This window comes from Arvicola amphibius, chromosome 1, assembly GCF_903992535.2.
Source record: "Arvicola amphibius chromosome 1, mArvAmp1.2, whole genome shotgun sequence".
NCBI classification, from domain to species: Eukaryota; Metazoa; Chordata; class Mammalia; order Rodentia; family Cricetidae; genus Arvicola; species Arvicola amphibius.
In genome coordinates, this window is record NC_052047.1 from 162879600 (window position 1) to 162900558 (window position 20959).

The window sequence follows — 20959 nt, forward strand, 5'->3', positions numbered from 1 at the left end:
CCTAAGGGGTGGTTAACTCTAGGACAATATTCTGAGTTTGTGAGCTTGGCATGGAAGGTGAATCTTCACCCTCCCAACCAGGAGCAATGGACGATTCAGAGTCAAAGATTTGTAATTCAGACCAAGAACTCTGTCAAAGCAAGATGGCAAAGCAGTCTCAGATGAAATAGAACTTCATCAATCTGTCAGTCTGGGGGAATGAAGAGCCCTTTGCCAGAGATACTGACCCTTTCCCTACATGTTCAAATCCTACCTTTCTTTGAGGTCCAGCTCAACAATCACTTCCATGGCTGGGTAGATACTGCCTCTAGTTTTACATACACACATCTTCATAACCTAGTAGGTGAGGGTCACACACATTTATAGACACCACTCTGGGCTCCAGAAATCAGCAATAAGACCATGTGCACAAGCCATTATCCAATTCAGTTGAGTTGACCTAAATAGCTCCCGATTCTGCCCACACTCCTTATCCTCCATGGATGGCAACTGTTGGTGTATACTGGCCCTGGGCAGCCTCTCTGTCACACATTATTCCACACAGTTTACACTTATAAAATAACTTTAAAAATCCCACCACCTCTTGAGGTAATGATTGGAATTATTGTACATATAAGAAAGCCTAGAAATTGAAATGTTGAGTTGACCAGATTCATAGAGGAATCGGTGACAGAGGCAGTCTTAGGAGTTCATGCAACGTTCTCCTTCAGCTAAACCACTGTAGCAGTCTCTAACCTCACTCCCTGAACTATCCACCTCCATGTCCCAGTGCATGAAAAAAAAAACTTTTATCTAATTCTACATGGCCTCTATCATCCTGGCCTGTCTTACATTGTGTTATCTTTCTTCTCGGCTCTGGGTTTCTAATTATCTTGGCCTTTCATCCTTTCTAACCCCCAGGACTCTTTTCCATAGGTCATTTCCTCCATCTAAAAGATGCTAACCTTCTCTGACTCTAACCTGCCTGTGGATTTCCACTCTTCCTGCAGATCATGATTTAAATATCACAATGTGTTCAACTGGAGAAAACCTTCCCTCTATACTCAGACCAACTCCATTCTGACCAATCACAGCAGGTCTGGTATGTCTCACTAGACTGGTGACCTCAGTGAGGCTGTTTCCATACTTCATTCAGTCATTTGTCTTCACTGATGAGCCCAATTTTGGATTAAAGACTCATTCCATTTTTACTATCACAAGTTTGGTGCCTTGACTAAAATTATATACAGAATGTGTCTGTGTCTGCTTGTATGTGCATGTGTGCAGTGAGTGTAGGTGCCCTTGAAGGCCAGAAGAGGGCATCAGCTTCCCTAGAACTAAAGATACAGATGGTTGTGAGCAGTCATGTGGGTGTTGAGAATCAAATGAAACCTCTAGAAGAACAACCAGGCTTCTAATCACTGCGCCATCCCCTGAAAGTGTAAGTTTTAAATTCAGGGGTCGTTCCTTAAGGAAGCAGGCTGTTGAAGGAAACAGAGCGTGGTCTTTGGTCCATGTTTTGAAAGCTGGTTATATTGCCACATCTGTGGGTGATTGATTTCTCTAACGAGCTTCTTGACTGTAGTGGGAGTAACACTGGCAACAACGACCTAGTGACAGAACAGCTAAAGACCCTGAAACCTTCCCCAGGTACAGCTTTATGTCACTATGCACAAATGACAGACATGATCAGATCACAAAAATGCACAGCTGACATCCAGCACTTGTGCCTCTTCCTGCAAGGTTTACCTTAGGCCTCAGCTTCCGTCTCTACTACTTAACTGCACAGGTGCTACCACACGGAAAGCAGCAAAACTGCCACACTGAGCAAGAGGCTTAGGGCTTACTGGGGGCAGAGAAAAGGAAGGGGCCCGAATGACCACAGTCCGAGTGCAGTACCAACTAAGTGTGAACATTGTCACACATGAGCTCTTTCTGTATCAGATTTATGCCCGAGTCTACAGAGGAGAAAGCTGAGGCTTGGGAGATGTTCTGTGTCTCATTTCATGTCTCCAAGCAGGTGAACACTCCCACCCAGGGCTTTGTTTCTACAGAGAATTTGCTCCTAACACCCAGGGCACTGTCTCTACGTGGGCACACTTCCTCACTCTGGTTTCTGTGTAAAGCATTCGCTGAAAGTTCCAACCTTGATGAATTTTTTGGAGTCAGCTTGACCGTGGTGTATGTGGGAAGAGCTGGGTATCAGTAATATCTGAGCACACTGTGTTTCAAGATTAATGAAACATTTGAAAATGAATTATACATTCTGGAATCTTTGTTGTAAAAACAAGCTGTATGCTGCTTAAGTGTAAAAATTAACCCTGAATTCTAAATAATTCCAAAAATGTTGGATACAGAGGGATTTTTTTTTGTTTTGCTCTTTTAAAAAATAACTCATTTTTTAATATGCTGTCCTTGAATGAATGAAACACAGTCATCACCATCCTCCAATCCTAAGTTAAGTGACAGGAAACGAGGAGCTAGATCTAAGACAAAGAAGACAAGGAAAACTGTCCCTTCTCTGAGATGCTGTCCGAGACCTAGGCCTGAAGTGAGATGAGCTTTGAACATTTCCCACAATGGATCTACCAGGATCACTTAGACCGGAATTCACCCACTGCCTTGTCTGAGTCTCCGAAGATGCTTGCAAGAATCTGATCCTGGGCCTATACATTTGGGTTCTCTGAGGATGCTATCTTGGAGCCAGTATTTTCATAAGTCCTTCTAGATACTCCCAATCCATCTCAAGCTGTGTCCTGGCATCAGCTTTAAAAGCTCACTACAAATCAGAGGCACCCAAGCCTGATGGTCCCAAGCATTCACGTACTCACTTCAAGGACATACTAGTTTCCATACACCTTGGAATAGTTAAATAATATAAATAATAAGTATATAAATAAGCAGCTTGTCTTACTAACCCTAAATGTGAGGCACTCCCTACTTCAACATGAGGGAGATTGAATACTGAAATATATACCCCATTCTTACCCTTTAAGGCTGCAGAAGGGGTAATTAACTTACTGCCTTGCATGGAGGAGGGAGACCAATAGTTAACAATCCACCGGCAAGGGGTTTTCAACTGTAAATCTTGACTGGCTTGCCTCTGTGGCTGATTCCTAGTTAATTTTGTCTCATGTGGGAATGGCACACTCTCCAAACTGAGAGTCTCAGCATGCTCCAAGAGGAACACGTTCTCTGACTGAGAGTCTCAGCATGTTCCAAAAAGAACACGCTCTCTGACTCAACCACTAATTGCATGTTCAGGATGCTGTTATTCTTCTGAATAAACTCAAGGGAAAGATTAGTTTTCTGATAACTTACACCCTTTTCTTACTTATTCCCATCATGTCTCCAAACCTGCTGTCATATCAGTTACATTATTAGAATTGACAGAATAGGAGATTAATCCCAGAAAGAAAGCTATCAATTGAAAAGCTCTTGTGATCAAACTAGCACCTCCTCTCCATCACCAGTCTCTCAATGTCTGCATTGGGTTTCTTGGGGTTTGCAGCAGGTAGGAGTTCATTGAAATTGAGGGTCATGATCCTATACATGGAGTGGATGTGCAGGTCCCCAGGTTTACTGGAGTCTCCATTAGGTGAGCTCTGAGACTTTTATCACCTTGGAAACACAGCATCATGCTTCCCAATATACCAAAAAAAAAAAAAAAAAAAAAAAAAAAAGACCATGAGAAAACAAGATTTTGGAGCCTGTGGGGTCGCTTAGCAGGTAAAAGTGCTTGCCACCAAGCCTGAGAACCTGAGTTCAGTCCCTGGAAACCACACGGAGGAATGAGAGAACCAATTCCCACAAGTTGTTCTCTGGCCACACATGTACACACACAGACACGCAAGCGCACGCGTGTGCGCACACACACATTAATGCTAACAAATTTTAAGAATATCAATCAGATTTGGTTATTCCCAAATACAAGTTATAATTCAATACTGTCAATGATTCAGTGGTACTATAGTCTCCAACCTGGCAGCCCACAAACTGGTATACTTTGCAAAACAGCCAAAATACCCCATTCTTCCCCCAAATGAAATGACTTCACTTATCAGACTGACCAAGATGCTGCTAATATATGTAGTTACCATCTGTATGAACAAAGAAGAAGGCACCAAACACCATATAACACTTGTGGAATCCTAATTAATGGGGGGGGGAGGGCTATATAAAACCAATTATCATAGAAGGCATTTTCAACTTTAAAATGAAACCGATTGTTTTGATGCAAATGGCTCTGTGTGTGGCGGGGCCGGGGTGGGGGGGGGGCGGGGAGATTGAGAGATTTTTTCCAGTTCTATCCTTTCCAGCATTAAACTTGTATAGCCTGCAACATTAATGCATTTTTTAAAATGAATGACCATGTGAATGAAACCGGGTTTTTGTTTATTCTACATTTGAATTCAGTAAACAACACTAATCCAGTGATGCCCCCCACCCCCACTCTGTGGCAAGAAATTCAACCACATTTTCTGAGGGTTCCTACCATGTTCTTCTAGTACTCTACAACTCCTGGCCTCTGGGGTGTCATTCCACCCTAACCAGGTTATGAACCTAGTGACCAGGCTGTTTGCATTCCCTAAGAGCCAAACGTTCAAGTTCAACTCCGGAGCTACAGTGCTCGCTCTGTGTCAGAGCGAACCCGGAATGCTCAGCACCGCGCCAGGATCCCTCCACCTGCCCGCGGTGCGCTGGACCCCGCGCCCACTCACTTTGCCGCTGTCGCTCACGCCGAGGAGGTGATCGCGAAGCACCTCCATGGGGCAGGTCCAGGTGGAGTGGACGAAAGTCCCTCGGAAGATGTGCGCCAGCGGCGGCGGCGTCCGAGCCGCACACATGGCAGCGGCGGGGCAGCAGCGCGAGTCCACGGGTTGAGGAGGGCGCACCGGGCGGGCGGGCGCAGAGCTGTCCCTGTTGCGGCAGAGCGGGAGCTGCTGGGACGCCGGCCCTCGTCTTGCCCCCGGCTTCCCTGGGCAATGGCCTGCCCCCTGCAGGCCGCGCCCAGGGGCTGGCTCCCTGCCTTCTTGGTGCCAATAGGATTTTTCTCCTATGAGTTGGCTCGACTCCCGTGGGGTGTGGTTTTCCTCCCCACCCCTGCATTGGTTTTGGATATGTTAACTCCTTGAGTTATCGAATCAAGCTGCTCTACCTTGCTGTCATTACACACCTAGAGTCTTCTCTGAGTCTTTCAGACCAGTCATCACCTCAACTTGTGCACCAGGTAATGAACTTGCACAAACACACCGATAAGTGAAATGTCGGTTGGAGCCACCTACCTTGAGACCAGTTTCCTTTTCCACGATTGCAGGATGCAGAATGTGTTCGTTCTTTGCTGGGGTTCTTGAAGCTTGTCATATACAGAACCTTACAGGGAGAACCCTACCACCAAGGGTTAATATGGAATTTAAAGTCCCTCTTGTTCCCCTAAGGCTAATATTTTAGTCTTTGCGTCCACCCACATACAATATCAAGGCCAACTTTTCTTGTCTAATGTAGATGACTCTTGATTTATTCAGTTGTACAAGAGGAGAAAATGAGGCACCCAAGCTAAGCAGCAGCTGTGAGCCAAAGTGCGTGGATAGGAATCTAGAGACCATTTATCTGCATGGCTCTGAGCCTGAGGTCCTCGACTCCTCGGTTGTGAAAACAGGATTTGGGCCAAGTCACTGCAAAGCCCGTCCTGGTTCCCTCCTCAGGCAACAGCCCCAGGCTCTTATAGTAAGTCTTGCCTGCAGGATGTTTGCCTTGAGAGAGTGGATACTAGGTTCTCACAGCTGCTCCTCACAGCAACCGGTTTCCTGTGAATATGAATGGGGCGACTCTCTTGTAACGACTTTGCCTCGTCATGACTGTCCCTGCCCAAGAGTTAGCTACCCCCTACCCGGAAGTTCTCTTTCCACTAATCCATCCTTTTTCGGCTACTTTAGTCTTCCTAGCCAATCCTAATGAAGTTCATATTCTCCATTTGCTTGTTACCATTTCTTTTTAATGTTAATATAGCATTTCTTTGGGAATGTCACACAACATACTTTGATCATATTTACCCACTACCCCACTCTTCCTCTTACCTCCTCCCAGATCCACCCACACCCTTTCCCCCTTTTTTTCTTTGTTATTGCTATGTGTACATACAGCAATAACATACATATAAATGTCAATACAGCTTGTTGAGTCCATTTAGTTTTGCTTATAAGTATATGTTTTAGGGATGCCCACTTGTTACAGATAACTAATTAATTATCCCTGGGGAAGACTGACTCCCCTCCCCTCCCCCGCACCTGTTAATTGCCTGTATCTCTTCATCTAAAGGAGAGGCCTCGTGATAGTCTCCCCATCCAAGCTTGCTCATCAACTGATGTTATTGCTCAGGTCTCATGTAGGCCCCTATATTGCTGAGCTCTCAAGGGTGGGACTTTTCCTGCAATATAGAAGACACGATCTTGAAGCATCTGGCTCCTTCCCCTCTCCCTCATGTTCCCTGAGCCTCTGAGGTAAGAGTTTTGTTGCGGCTCCATCATTTGGGTCTGGGCACCCCACAGTTGTTCTCTGCATCAGGGTCAGTTGTGGGTTTCTGTAATGGTCACTGCTACAAGGAGAAGCCTCCTTGATGGAAGGTGAGAGTTAAGCTTGCCTGTGGATATAAGGATAAGTATTTAGAGTGGAGCTAAAATTTATTACTGGTTTAGTAAAGTGGCAATAGTAGATTCTCCTCTAGGGTAAATGGCCTCCCCAGCAATGGGTATTTGGACAGATTCTCAGTATCAAACCTAAATTGCCTCCTACTGAGTGGGCCTTACGTCCTATTAGAAAGGTGTTGGTTACTATTGCACATGTAGGTACTCATGCTGGTCATTGCTGTAGTGTGTGGGCGTCACAGCTGGATAGGACTGTTGGCTGAGCTTTCTGTCTTGGCAGCGGCCACAGCACCTTTTGGTGCCATCAGAGCCAGTCCTCAAAGAGAGGGCTTCCAGGTCAATCCCAGCCTTATTCCTTCCTTGTGTCCAAACTACGTGGTGTCTTTAGCAACATGGACTTGACTTCAGATCTGGGAGGCAGCCAGTAACAATGCAATAGCCTATGTTGTTTTTGGTTTTTATGGCGTCTCCTGGACTCCCTGAACAACAACTTGAAAAGAGGTTTCGCAAGCCTGGTTGTTTGTTTCCACTTATACCATACACGTGCATGTGCATGGGTGCACATAACAGAAGTGCCAGAAGAACAAAGGGGCTGCCCAATGCCTGAGCGAGGACCGGTGTTTCTTGCACATTTGTTAAATGAATGGGCGTACTTTCCTTTTGCTGTAAGCAGAACACCAGTACAGATACGTATCTACTTTGGCTCCCATACATAGGGTGAGACCTCATTGCATTGCTTGAGCTGCTTTTCACTGAAGTGAGCCTTTCATGACATGATGCTGGCTTACATATAAATCACTCATTTATTCCCTTCTGGGTCCTTTTACTTCCTCTCCACAGAGGAGAGGTTACAGTCTAAGGTCCACAGTTATCAATTCATCCCAACTTACACTAAACTTGCCTGCTTCAGTCCCTAAAGTCTTAAGATTTGAGAAAATTCTTGGTTCCAGACACGTGGAGATGGTTGGTCACCTGCCAATGACTCTGGCGCAGGCCATGGTACAAGGGCCAGCTCAAGTCATGAGGCAGAGGAGGATGCTTAACAAAATTCCAGCGAAACTTCACTGAGGGATTCAGCACCCGCCTGCTCTCCCTTTTAGGAACATTTGTTTGTTTGCAGCTGCTCCTGAACTTGAAAATCTCTCGCTTTTGTTTTTAGGAGCTGTTGTTTGCATGATGGGGAGTTTGGTGCTTAGACAGACCCTGGGGAAATATGTTCATGTTCCAGGAAACTTTGAAGACAGGGGTCATGACCTGAAAGCAGTCACAGAAGCAAGAGTCTTCCTTATGTGCCAATGATTGTGGTACCAATAGGGTAGAGTTTGAGAAATTTCTTGCTCAATTCTGCATATAGAATGTCACAAGTGTATCCTCTTCTGTGGAGTTAAGGAGGATAATTAGGTCAGAAAGATCACCATGGGCTTGTGGGCCCCCATACACCTGTTCCCATATAAAACCCCCTTACCTAGGGTTTGTAGCATATCAGATGGACAGCAGGGTAAGGATTGCTTCAAGAGGGAAAAGCTCAGTTGCTCATCTTCCTGATCTGGATGCACTGTTGCCCTATACTGGAGCCAAATAGAGGGAGTAAGAATGGAATGCGTTAATAGAAAAAGAATTCCTTTCCGGGAGAATATGAAAAGAGCAGGCCCCTATTGTGAAACTAAGAAACAGAAAAATGTGATAAAGAGCCAGTTAAACACATACTATGAGACATTTTGTAAGGCTTGCATTTTAAAAGACAGTAAATGGTTCTACATGTAACTTGGTTAAGGTGAAAAGGTTTCAGGCGAACACATTGTAACCACTTGAGCTGTAAAAGTAGGACCAGGCTTTAGAAACTGCTGACTTCCGGTTTGACAGGCCCTGTCCAAAGATGACTCAGATAAGACTGTTCTGTCCTTTATACTTTCATCCTGGACATTTAATGAGGAAGTGAAAGGGGAACCCAGGGATCTGTCAGATGGAAACACCCTTTCTTGGAATCAGAGATAACGTGACCTGATGCTTGCCAAATGGCTTATGTCATCTTTATGCTGTTTAAATAAAGATTGCCTCCAGTTGGGAACGAGAGCCTCTGAACCTTCAGGTGGCATTCGTACCTTCTACCTCCGCCGACTCCACACCTCCGCTTCACAACCTGAACCCCTCTGAAGCTGGGCTCCGAATTCAGAACCCTCCAAGCTGCACTCCTTACTCAAGCTTCTTGGAGACTTCAGCCACGTCACCGCCGCTTTCTCTCAACTCTGCAAGCCACCAGCCCTCCTTGTGTCCCAGTGTCCAGTACACTGGAAATAGTCCCTTACCCTAAGCCCGTGTAAACACAAACCTCAGCAGCAGAGATGCAGGAAACGTCTGCATTTAGTGTGAAAGAGGGTTTAATGTTTCCGGCACGTGCTCTTGTTCCCGAAAACCAGTACAATTAATCAGCTTTTCAATGTAAGAATCCTCAGTTCCAACAGTTAAGACTGGATTTGTGAATTGTCATGCAATACACTGTCGCTGGGCACGGGAACACAAGCCTGCAAGTTCCAGCAACTGGAACGCCGAAAGAGGAGGCCTCCTTGAGCTCCCCAGCTCAAGACCAGTCTAAATACAGAATATTATACAGTCGTTAATATAATAGGTAAACACGTGAAGTATAAGACCATGTTAAGTTTATAAAATGCTCTCTGTTACAATTCAGGTCATGAAAGGCCAGGAGCATGTAGCATTGTAGAGGAACATCTGAACAATGGAAATTATCCAGCTGAGATAATGGAATCAGATAGAATTATGTTTTGATGCTCACTCATGCTGTTACCATGCCCTTTGCAGGATGAACAAACATTGGGAAACTTGCTATACAGTGAACCTTAAACAGAAGAATGGCCTAGTCCCTGGGTGACATGATTCAGTATCCTACAAGGCGATTTAAATGTTAGTAGCTCCTTTGAGCAGTGCATGGTTCCAGTCTGTTCCCAGACAAGTTGTTGGCACACAGGCTCAGGATGCAGAAACCCAAAACCCAGCCCAGAAGTCATGGTCTTCCCACTCATTTCTGACTTATACCCTCAGACTTGGGGGCTTCCTGCAATTTTGGATCTCATCCTGGTATCTCCAGGCTACTGAGGATTTGAGGGAGAAAGGGGTACAAAAATGTTCTACTTGCTTTCAGAACAAAGTCTTAGCATCCCCAGGGTCCAAATCCCTGTGCCGGCTGCTTTTATGTTAATTTGACACAGGCTAGACTCATTTGGGAAGCAGGACCCTCAATTAAGAAAAATGCCTTTACCAGACTGACCTGTGGGAAAGTCTATTTGACTTTTTTTATTCCCCATCGAAAACTGATGTGGGAGGGCCCAGACCACTATCGGCGATGCCATCTCTGGAGACCTGGATGTGTAAGAAAGCAAACTGAACAAGCCTTAAAGAGCAAGCCAGTAAGAAGCAATGTTCCTCTATAGCCTCTGCTCTGGTCCCTGACTCCAGGTCCCTGCCCTGGCCTTCTTTGGTAGTGGACTGTATGTGCAACCATAAACTGAAATAAACCCTTTATTCCCCAACTGATTTTACTGTGGCATTTTATCACAGCGATAAAAACCTAACTAACAGGACCCCATATTTCACTTTCTTTCAGAAAAAAAAAAAGACCCCTGCATTGGCCTCCTGAGGTAGCCACTGGTCACAAATTCAAATAATTTCCCTTCCCTTTCCCAGAGGTCACAGATCTGCCCTGCGCATATTTCCCCTGCCTTTTGCACCCCTTGACCAGCTGGGATGATGCCTCATGCCTCCCCACCTCTAAATGCTCCATCTAAGTCAAGCACCCCACTCTACTCACCCAGGGCACCTGCACTCCTCTGCTCTCTCGGATGTGAAGGGTTCCTTCGCCATGCTGCTTTCTTTCCCCGCTGCCCTCAGAAGACAAGGATTGTATCTCTTCTTCCTTCCTTCCTTCCTTCCTTCCTTCCTTCCTTCCTTCCTTCCTTCCTTTCTTCCTTCCTTCCTTCCTTCCCGTTGATCTCCTCTAAATAGTGTCTGATTGATATGAAGTGCTCAGAAGCTTAAGCATATGAACACTGACTATCTGAAGAAGGCTCTATTGCCCATACGGTGCGGACTAAATGCTAATGGGCAAAGTAGCGAGTTCAGGCTAACGGGGAGCAACTCATCAGGACTACCACTTAAGACACCTGGATTTCATTTATTCTATTTTTTTTTACTGTTTCATAATTTTTTTAAAAAAGATTTCAAACACGTAAAGAAACTGAAATGTGTCATTTCTCAAGATCACAATTCTCCTTAATTTATAGGGAGTCAGATTTCCCTTCCCCAAATCCTCAAAGGTTTGCTGAAGTGTGTTCTAAACCTTTCATTGGTCAAGGCAAAGTGCTAGATTGAAGCATAACCGATTGCACCATCTGGCTAGCTGATTATCCCTGTAGCTCCCTCCTGGGGGCTGGAGCCGGACTCTAGAAAGGCTTGCCTTTTGCTACCCCATCTAAGTCTCACAACAACCCTGTGAAGTAATAAGACCGTCAAGTTTGGACATTTTACAGAGGACACTGGGGGTTCCTATTCAGTTGGCACAGAATGAACCTAGGTCTTGACTCCGAGTCTCCTCCCACGTAGACTTGCCATGGACAACTGTGGGATCGTGTGATAGGTTCCGCAGAAGTTCCCTTGGTCACCGTAGTGTGTTTCACATCTCCAGGTTTCACGCTGTATTGCATTCCTAACGGTCACTGGTGGCACACAGCTAGCTAGCTGGAAGGGAAACAACCCTGTGAACAGCGAGCCCTGAGGAGAACAGCATCCAGTCAGCGCAGGTCAGTAGGAGCGTCCAGGAAGAATAATTCATGTTTTCATGAGGCACAGATTGAGAAGAGCAAGCAGGTTAAATGCTAGCTGCATCTCTTCTCCCATGTAGGAGAGTTGTCATTGCAGTCAAGTAAATGCCTGCCTATTTTATTTATTCTTTTAGTGTAGCTAAATCTATCAGTTTCCATGGCACCCTGTGGTCGCCATGGAAACGCTGACAAGCTCATTATGCTTTAAGGGGGAAAAAAGATACACTAAAAATTTTGAGGTGGGATAAATGGATTCCTTTTAAAACTGTATTCTTCTGAGTGGGAAGATTTGATGAGCAGCGAGTCATAATGCCCTTGACTTTCCAGTTTTGAAGGGAGAGCTTGGGCTTACCTCTCCTGAGCCCTTCCCCCATTACTTTATCTGACAGTAGGAATGTCCGTATCTTACTCGCTTGCTAGTAGCGGGGTGGTCCAATCTTCACCTTGCTGATTTTTGTGAGACAGTAGTGCAAATTCGGAAAATATTGTCCAGGAAGCCATTCATTGGGCCTCCCTACCCCGAGTACCATGCTAAGTGCCCCAGATATTGTCCTGTCCACGTGGCATGTCCACCAGCCTTCCTTCTCTATGCCGTCTCCACAAGGGAAGAGAGCAGCTTTCTTTGTGTCAACATAGCTTTACTCTAGACAACTGGAGGGGGCTGTCATATCAGAAACATCACATGCCACATTCTAAACGACCTGCGCACAGTGACCATGACAGGCAGAAAGACTAGTGCTGAAGTGCCATATTGATGATGATGTAGCCTTAACTTCGAAGACGTCTGGGGTTTTAAGACGCTACTTGGTTACTTTTGTCAAATTGGAGTGTGTATTTTTTCAAGAGTTGAGCTTGAAAGAAAATATCTACCATCTCACTATGCAGATGTCCCATCTGCATTAGCACCCTCATCCCTTTCTCAGAAAAGATAAGAAAACTCAAGTTAAGTTCTTGAAAGGGAAGAGCAGACTTGGAGGGAAAGTCGCCTCTAGTTTGGAAAAGAGCAACGGGGTGTACGGAAATGACAAGAGTTTTACCTGGGTTCTAGGAAAGGGAAGGAAATTTCTCAATTGAGTTGTGATTCAAACTCACCTCACCCCAAGTAGAGGTGACTTTTCTTCCAGTCTGGAGGGCTTTAGGGACTCAATAAACAGGTTTCTTTACCCATCTCATTATCAGTGAGGCTCAGGGGGACAGCTCAGCCAAGTTCTGCTTCTGTCTTTGCTAGTGTGACAGCAAGCTTGAGGTAAACATCATGACTCTGGGTCACGTTGTGCATGTTTGTACTCCAGCAGAGAGATGTTTCTACTACCAAGGGACAAGCAATAATAAATAGCACCTTTGGATCCTCATTCCAGCCCAGCTACTTGCCAGTGCTACTTGGGAAGGCCATTCCATGTGCGAAGCGGTAGAGTCTGTACCTGTAAGACTGGAGATCCCATATTGCTGCTGGTTCCACACACTTCTTCCCTCCCTGGAGCCCCCATTCTCCTTTTTCTGGCTCAGATATTACATTTTAAGAGCATGTTATCTGCCAAAGAAGGTAATATAAAGTAGATAAAACAGACATTCAATACATTGGTTGAGTAAGTGGTTTTCCCCAGTCAGAGCTTCTGTCCAACATCATGTTGAGTTTGTGCAATCAATTCAGATGAAAAGTAGAGCCAATATCTTATTTGACTTTTCTATCTCTCTCTGGTTGGAAGATTTTTATCAAAGCCAAGGAAATGTTAGAATTGCCTTAGGATATTCCTCCTCAGCATTCTGAACACTAGTTCTAGAAACAATGAAGCAGGTCAGGGAAGCCATTAGCAAAGCTTCTCACATTTGGGGGGAGTAGTTGTAAATCTTCCTGCCTTAAACTAGAAAAATGCAGAGACTTCCACTGTGCCACAGTACAGCTCACCTCTTCACGATGACACACATACTTTTCAGAGCTTCGTGGAGAGACAGTGGGGAGAGTTCAATTAGATTCAAGCATTAACCAGCTCAACCACACACGTCAACCAGGTCAAAACTACAGTCATCCCGAAGTAGGAGATGCTCAGCCAGCCAATGCGTTGAGATGGTCAACATACTGAGCTGTCTCCACATCCATCTGACCTTCACGGTCATAGAAACCACACTAAATTTGACCTCCAACATAGCAGAAAGCCAGATACTGCTGTCACAATAGACTCTGGGGTTCAGTTCCCTGTTTCATAGGAAGGAAGGAAATTGATAACAGACATGAAGACCAACTAACCACAAGATGGTTTTGCAAAACTAAAAAAATAAAAATTGAATTAAGCTAACTAAAATGAATTTCAAGATTCCTGGGATATTTCTATAGGTTTAGTTTTTAATGTCAGTCATAGATGATCCAGTGTTTTTGATCTTGGCCATTCTTACAGCTGTAAGATGGAATCTCAGAGCTGTTTTTATTTGCATTTCTCTGATGACTAAGGATGCTGAATATTTCCTTAAATGTCTTTCAGCCATTTTAGATTCCTCTGTTGAGAGTTCTCTGTTTTGGTCTGTACTTCATTTTTTTTAATTGGATTATGTTTTCTTTTGGTGACCAATTTCTTAAGTTCTTTGTATATTTTGGAGATCAGACTTCTGTCTGATGTGGGGTTAGTGAGATCTTTTCCCATTCTGTAGGCTGTCGTTTTGTGTTGTTCTATAAGGTTCAGAAGAATTTTGCTGGGATTTTGATGGGCATTGCGTTGAATCTGTAGATTGCTTTTAGTAAGATTGCCACTTTACTATGTTAATTCTGCCTATCCAGAAGCATGGGAGATCTTTCCACTTTCTGGTGTCTTCTTCAATTTCTTTTCTTCAAAGATTTAAAGTTCTTGTCATACAAGTCTTCTACTTGTTTGATTAGACTTACTCTGAGATGTTTTATGCTATTTGTGGCTATTGTGAAGGGTGTTGATTCTCTGATTTCTTTCCCAGCCCTTTTATCATCTGTGTACAGGAGAAATACTGATTTTATTTTAGTTAATCTTATATCCTGTTACATTACTGAAAGTGTTTATGAGTTGTAGTAGTTCTTTGGTAGAATTTTTGGGATCGCTTATGTAAACTATCATATCATCAGCAAATAGTTAGAGTTTGACTTCTTCTTTTCCAATTTGTATCCCCTTGATCTCCCTTTGGTGTCTTATTGCTCTACCTAGAACCTCAAGAACTATATTGAATAGATATGGAGAGAGTGGACAACCTTCTCTTGTTCCTGATTTCAATGTAATCGCTGGGAGTAATGAGATGATCATGTGGATTTTGTTTTTCAATTTGTTTATATGGTGGATTATGTTGACAGATTTTCATATGTTGAACTATCCCTGTATCTCTGGGATGAAGCCAACTTGATAATGGTGGATGATGGTTCTGATGTGTTCTTGGATTCGATTTGCCAGTATTTTATTTAATATTTTTCATCAATGTTAACCAGTTGGAACTGGTTTGAACCGGTTGAAAGATCCGGTATGAACAGGTTTGAACCGGCTGAAATCGGTCTGAACCGGAAAGAACCAGTTGAAACCGGCTTGAACCGGTCAGAACTGGTCGAAACCGGTTTGATCCGGTCGAAGCCGGTTTGAGCCGGTTTGAATCGGTTGAAACCGGTTTGAACCGATCTGAACCGGACGGAACCGGTTGAAGCCAGTTTAAGCCAGTTTGAGCCGGTTGAAACCGGTTTGATCCAGTCAGAACGGGTTGAAACTGGTTTGAGCCGGCCGGACCGGGTTTGAGCAGGTCTGAACCAGTATGAGCCGGTTTGAACCAGTTGAAACCGGTCGGAGCCGGTTGAAACCGGTTTTGAACCGGTCAGAACTGGTTGAAACTGGTTTGAGCCAGTCGGAACCGGTTTGAACCGGTCGAAACCGGTTGAAACCGGTTTGAGCCAGTCTGAAATGGTTTGAACCGGTCGTAACCGGTTTTGAGCCGGTCTAAGCCGGTCTGAACCGGTTGAAACCGGTTTGAACCGGTCTGAGCCGGTTTGACCTGACCGGTTAAAACCGGTTTGAACCGGTTGAAACCAGACTGAACCGGTTTGAACCGGTTGAAACCGGTTTGGACTGGTCCGGTCCGAACCGGTTTGAGCCGGTTGAAACCGGTCGAAACCGGTTTGATCCAGTTTGAACCGGTCTGAACCTGTTTGAGCCGGTCAGAAGCGGTTGAAACCGGTTTGAACAGGTCTGAGCCGGTTTGACCCGGTTGAGACCGGTTTGAACCGGTTGAAACCAGTCTGAGCCGGTTGGAACCGGTTGAAAGCGGTTCAAACCGGTCTGGACTGGTCTGAACCGGTTTGAGCCGGTCGGAACCGGTCGGACCCGGTTTGATCCAGTTTGAACCGGTTGAAACCTGTTTGAACCGGTCGGAACCGGTTTGATCCGATCTGAACCGGTCGGAACCGGTAAGAACCGGTTTGATCCAGTTTGAACCGGGTGAAACCGGTTTGAACCGGTCGGAACCGGTTTGAACCGGTTTGAGCCGGTCTGAACCGGTATGAACCGGTTGAAACCGATCTGAACCCGTCGGAAACGGTTTGATCCAGTTTGAGCCAGTTGAAACCGGTTTGAACCGGTCGGAACCGGTTTGGCCGGTCTGAACCAGTATGAGCCGGTTTGAACCGGTTGAAACCGGTTTGAACCGGTCGGAACCTGTTGGATCCGGTCTGAACCGGTCGGAACCGGTCAGAACCGGTTTGATCCAGTTTGAACCGGTCGGAACCGGTTTGAGCCGGTATGAACCGGTATGAGGCGGTTTGAACCGGATGAAATAGGTCGGAACCGGTTCACACCGGTTCAAACCGGTGTGAACCGGTTGAAACCGGTTTGATCCAGGTTGAAACCGGTTTGCACCGGTCGGAACCTGTTTGATCCGGTATGAACTGATCGGAACCGGTCAGAACCGGTTTGGTCCAGTTGAAAACGGTTTGAACCGGTCAGAACCGGTCGGAGCCGGTTTGATCCGGTCGGAACCGGTTTGATCCAGTTTGAACCGGTTGAAACGAGTTTGAGCCAGTAAAACCGGTTGAAACCGGTTCGAACCGGTCGGAACCGGTTTGATCCGGTTTGAACCGGTGTGAGCCGGTCGGAACAGGTTTGATCCAGTTTGAACCGGATGAAACTGGTTTGAACCGGTCGGAACCGGTTTGAGCCGGTCTGAACCGGTATGAGCTGGTTTGAACCGGTCTGAACCGGTTGAAACCGGATTGAACCGGTTTGAGCCGGTCTGAACCAGTATGAGGCGGTCTGAACCGGTCAGAACCGGACAGAACCGGTTTGAGCCAGTTTGAACCGGCTGAAACCGGTTTGAACCGGTTTGAACCGGTCGGAACTAGTTGAAACTGGTTTGAGCCGGTGTGAGCCGGTGTGGACCGGTCTGAACCGATCGGAACCGGTTTGATCCAGTTTGAACCGGTTGAAACCGGTCGGAACTGGATTGATCCAGTTTGAAACGGGAAACGGTTTGATCCAGTTTGAAATGGTTGAAACAAGTCTGAACCGGTGGGAACCGGTTTGATCCAGTTTGAACCGGTTGAAACCGGTCGGAACCGGTTTGATCCGGTTTGAACCGGTCAGAACCGGTTTGATCCAGTTTGAACCGGTTGAAACCGGTTTGAACCGGACGGAACCGGTTTGATCCGGTTTGAAACGGTTGGAACCGGTTTGATCCTGTTTGAACGGGTTGGAACCGGTTTGATCCGGTTTGAACCGGTTGGAACCGGTTTGATCCGGTCTGAACCGGTTTCAACCGGTTTGAACCGGTCAGAACCGGTTTCAACCGGTTTGAACCGGTCAGAACCGGTCGGAACCGGTTTGATCCGGTTTGAACCGGTTGAAACCGGTCGAAACCGGTCAGAACCTGTCGGAGCGGGTTTGATCCGGTTTGAACCGGTTGGAACCGGTCTGAAGCGGTTTCAACCGGTTTGATCCGGTTTGAACTGGTTGGAACCGGTTTGATCCGGTTTGAACCGGTTTCAACCGGTTTGAACCGGTCAGAACCGGTTCGAACCGGTTTGAACCGGTAAGAACCGGTCGGAACCGGTTTGTTCCGGTTTGAACCGGTCGGAGCCGGTTTGATACGGTCGGAACCGGTTGGATCCGGTTTGATCCGGTTTGAACCGGTTGGAACCGGTTGGAACCGGTTTGAACCGGTCAGAACCGGTCGGAGCCGGTTTGATCCGGTCGGAACCGGTTTGATCATGTTTGAACCGGTTGGAACCGGTCTGAATTGGTTTCAACCGGTTCGAACCGGTTAGAACCGGTTTGAACCGGTCAGAACCGGTTGGAACCGGTTTGATCCGGTTTGAACCGGTTGGAACCGGTTTGATCCGATTTCAACCGGTTTGAACCGGTCAGAACCGGTTTGATCCGGTTTGAACCGGTTCGAACCGGTCAGAACCGGTTTCAACCGGTTTGCTCCGGTTTGAACCGGTTGGAACCGGTTTGATCCGGTTTGAACCGGTTGGAACCGGTTTGATCCGGTTTGAACCGGTTTCTACCAGTTTGAACCGGTCGGAACCGGTTTCAACCGGTTTGAACCGGTCGGAACCGGTCGGAACCGGTTTGATCCGGTTTGAACCGGTTGGAACCGGTTTGATCCGGTTTGAACCGGTTTGAACCGGTTGGAACCGGTTTGATCCGGTTTGAACCGGTCGGACCCGGTTTGATCCGGTCGGAACCGGTTTGATCCGGTTTGATCCAGTCGGAACCAGTTTGATCCGGTCTGAACCGGCTGGAACCGGTTTGATCCGGTCTGAACCGGTTTGAACCGGTTTGAACCGGTCAGAACCGGTTTCAACCGGTTCGAACCGGTTTGAACCGGTTGGAACCGGTTTCAACCGGTTTGAACCGGTCCGAGCCGGTTTGATCCGGTCGGTACCGGTTTGAACCGGTTGGAACCGGTTTGATCCGGTCTGAACCGGTTTCAACCGGTTTGAACCGGTCAGAACCGGTTTCAACCGGTTTGAACCGGTCAGAACCGGTCGGAACCGGTTTGATCCGGTTTGAACCGGTTGAAACCGGTCGGAACCGGTTTGATCCGGTTTGAACCGGTTGAAACCGGTCGGAACCGGTTTGATCCGGTTTGAACCGGTTGGAACCGGTTTGATCCGGTCTGAACCGCTTGAAACCGGTTTGAACCGGTCAGAACCGGTTTCAACCGGTTTGAACCGGTCAGAACCGGTCGGAACTGGTTTGATCCGGTTTGAACCGGTTGAAACCGGTCGGAACCGGTTTGATCCGGTTTGTACCGGTCAGAACCGGTTAGATCCGGTTTGAACCGGTTGAAACCGGTTTGAACCGGTCAGAACCGGTCGGAACCGGTTTGATCCGGTTTGAACCGGTTGAAACCGGTCGGAACCGGTTTGATCCGGTTTGAACCGGTTGGAACCGGTTTGATCCGGTCTGAACCGGTTTCAACCGGTTTGAACCGGTCAGAACCGGTTTCAACCGGTTTGAACCGGTCAGAACCGGTCGGAACCGGTTTGATCCGGTTTGAACTGGTCAGAACCGGTTTGATCCGGTTTGAACCGGTTGGAACCGGTCTGAAGCGGTTTCAACCGGTTTGATCCGGTTTGAACCGGTCGGAGCCGGTTTGATCCGGTCGGAACCGGTTTGAACCGGTCGGAACCGGTTTGATCCGGTCTGAACCGGTTTCAACCGGTTTGAACCGGTCAGAACCGGTTTCAACCGGCCGGTTGAAACCGGTCGGAACCGGTTTGATCCGGTTTGAACCGGTTGAAACCGGTCGGAACCGGTTTGATCCGGTTTGAACCGGTTGGAACCGGTCTGAAGCGGTTTCAACCGGTTTGAACCGGTCAGAACCGGTTCAACCGGTTTGAACCGGTCAGAACCGGTCGGAAACGGTTTGAATCCGGTTTGAACTGGTTCAGAACCGGTTTGAATCGGTTTGAAACCGGTCAGAACCGGTTTCAACCGGTTTGAACCGTCAGAACCGGTCGGAACCGGTTTGATCCGGTTGTGAAACCGGTTTGAAACCGGTCGGAACCGGTTTGATCCGTTTTGAACTGGTCAAAACCGGTTTGATCCGGTTTGAACCGGTTGAAACCGGTCAGAACCGGTTTGATCCGGTTTGAACCGGTTGAAACCGGTTTCGACCGGTCAGAACCGGTCGGAACCGGTTTGAGCCGGTTTGAACCGGTTGAAACCGGTCGGAACCGGTTTGATCCGGTTTGAACCGGTTGGAACCGGTTTGATCCGGTCTGAACCGGTTTCAACCGGTTTGAACCGGTCAGAACCGGTTTCAACCGGTTTGAACCGGTCAGAACCGGTCGGAACCGGTTTGATCCGGTTTGAACCGGTTGAAACCGGTTTGATCCGGTTTGAACTGGTCAGAACCGGTTTGATCCGGTTTGAACCGGTTGAAACCGGTCGGAACCGGTTTGATCAGGTTTGAACCGGTTGGAACCGGTTTGATCCGGTCTGAACCGGTTTCAACCGGTTTGAACCGGTCAGAACCGGTTTCAACCGGTTTGAACCGGTCAGAACCGGTCGGAACCGGTTTGAACCGGTTGAAACCGGTCGGAACCTGTTTGATCCGGTTTGAACCGGTTGGAACCGGTTTGATCCGGTCTGAACCGGTTTGAACCGGTCAGAACCGGTTTCAACCGGTTTGATCCGGTCAGAACCGGTCGGAACCGGTTTGATCCGGTTTGAACTGGTCAGAAGCGGTTTGATCCGGTTTGAACCGGTTGGAACCGGTCTGAAGCGGTTTCAACCGGTTTGATCCGGTTTGAACCGGTTGGAACCGGTTTGATCCGGTTTGAACCGGTTTCAACCGGTTTGAACCGGTCAGAACCGGTTTGAACCGGTTTGAACCGGTCAGAACCGGTCGGAACCGGTTTGATCCGGTTTGAACCGGTTGGAACCGGTTTGATCCGGTTTGAACCGGTTTGAACCGGTATGAACCGGTTGGAACCGGTTTCAACCGGTTTGAACCGGTCAGAACCGGTCGGAACCGGTTTGATCCGGTTTGAACCGGTCAGAACCGGTCGGAACCGGTTTGATCCGGTTTGAACCGGTTGGAACCGGTTTGATCCAGTTTGAACCGGTTAAAACCGGTTTGAACCGGTCGGAACCGGTTTGATCCGGTTTGAACCGGTCAGAACCGGTCGGAACCGGTTTGATCCGGTTTGAATCGGTTGGAACCGGTTTGATCCGGTTTGAACCGGTTGGAAACGGTTTGATCCGGTTTGAACCGGTTGGAACCGGTTTGATCCGGTTTGAACCGGTTTGAACCGGTTTGATCCGGTCTGAACCGGTTTCAACCGGTTTGAACCGGTCAGAACCGGTTTCAACCGGTTTGAACCGGTCAGAACCGGTCGGAACCGGTTTGATCCGGTTTGAACCGGTTGGAACCGGTTTGATCCGGTTTGAACCGGTTGGATCCGGTTTGAACCGGTTTGATCCGGTTTGAGCCGGTCGGAGCCGGTTTGATCCGGTCGGAACCGGTTTGAACCGGTTGGAACCGGTTTGATCCGGTCTGAAC

The 20959-nt window shown here is 47.2% G+C and overlaps 1 protein-coding gene across 1 annotated transcript in view; it reads right to left on the reverse strand.

The window, feature by feature from the left end:
• The window catches only part of Gda (guanine deaminase), a 72820-nt gene extending 67870 nt beyond the window's left edge, over positions 1-4950 (reverse strand). Inside the window, exon 1 of the mRNA XM_038348544.1 lies at positions 4701-4950. Within this exon, the coding sequence (XP_038204472.1) occupies positions 4701-4826 (126 nt within the window). The 5' untranslated portion in view covers positions 4827-4950. The remainder of the gene's footprint in view (positions 1-4700) is intronic.
• Between the last annotated feature and the right edge of the window lie 16009 nt (positions 4951-20959).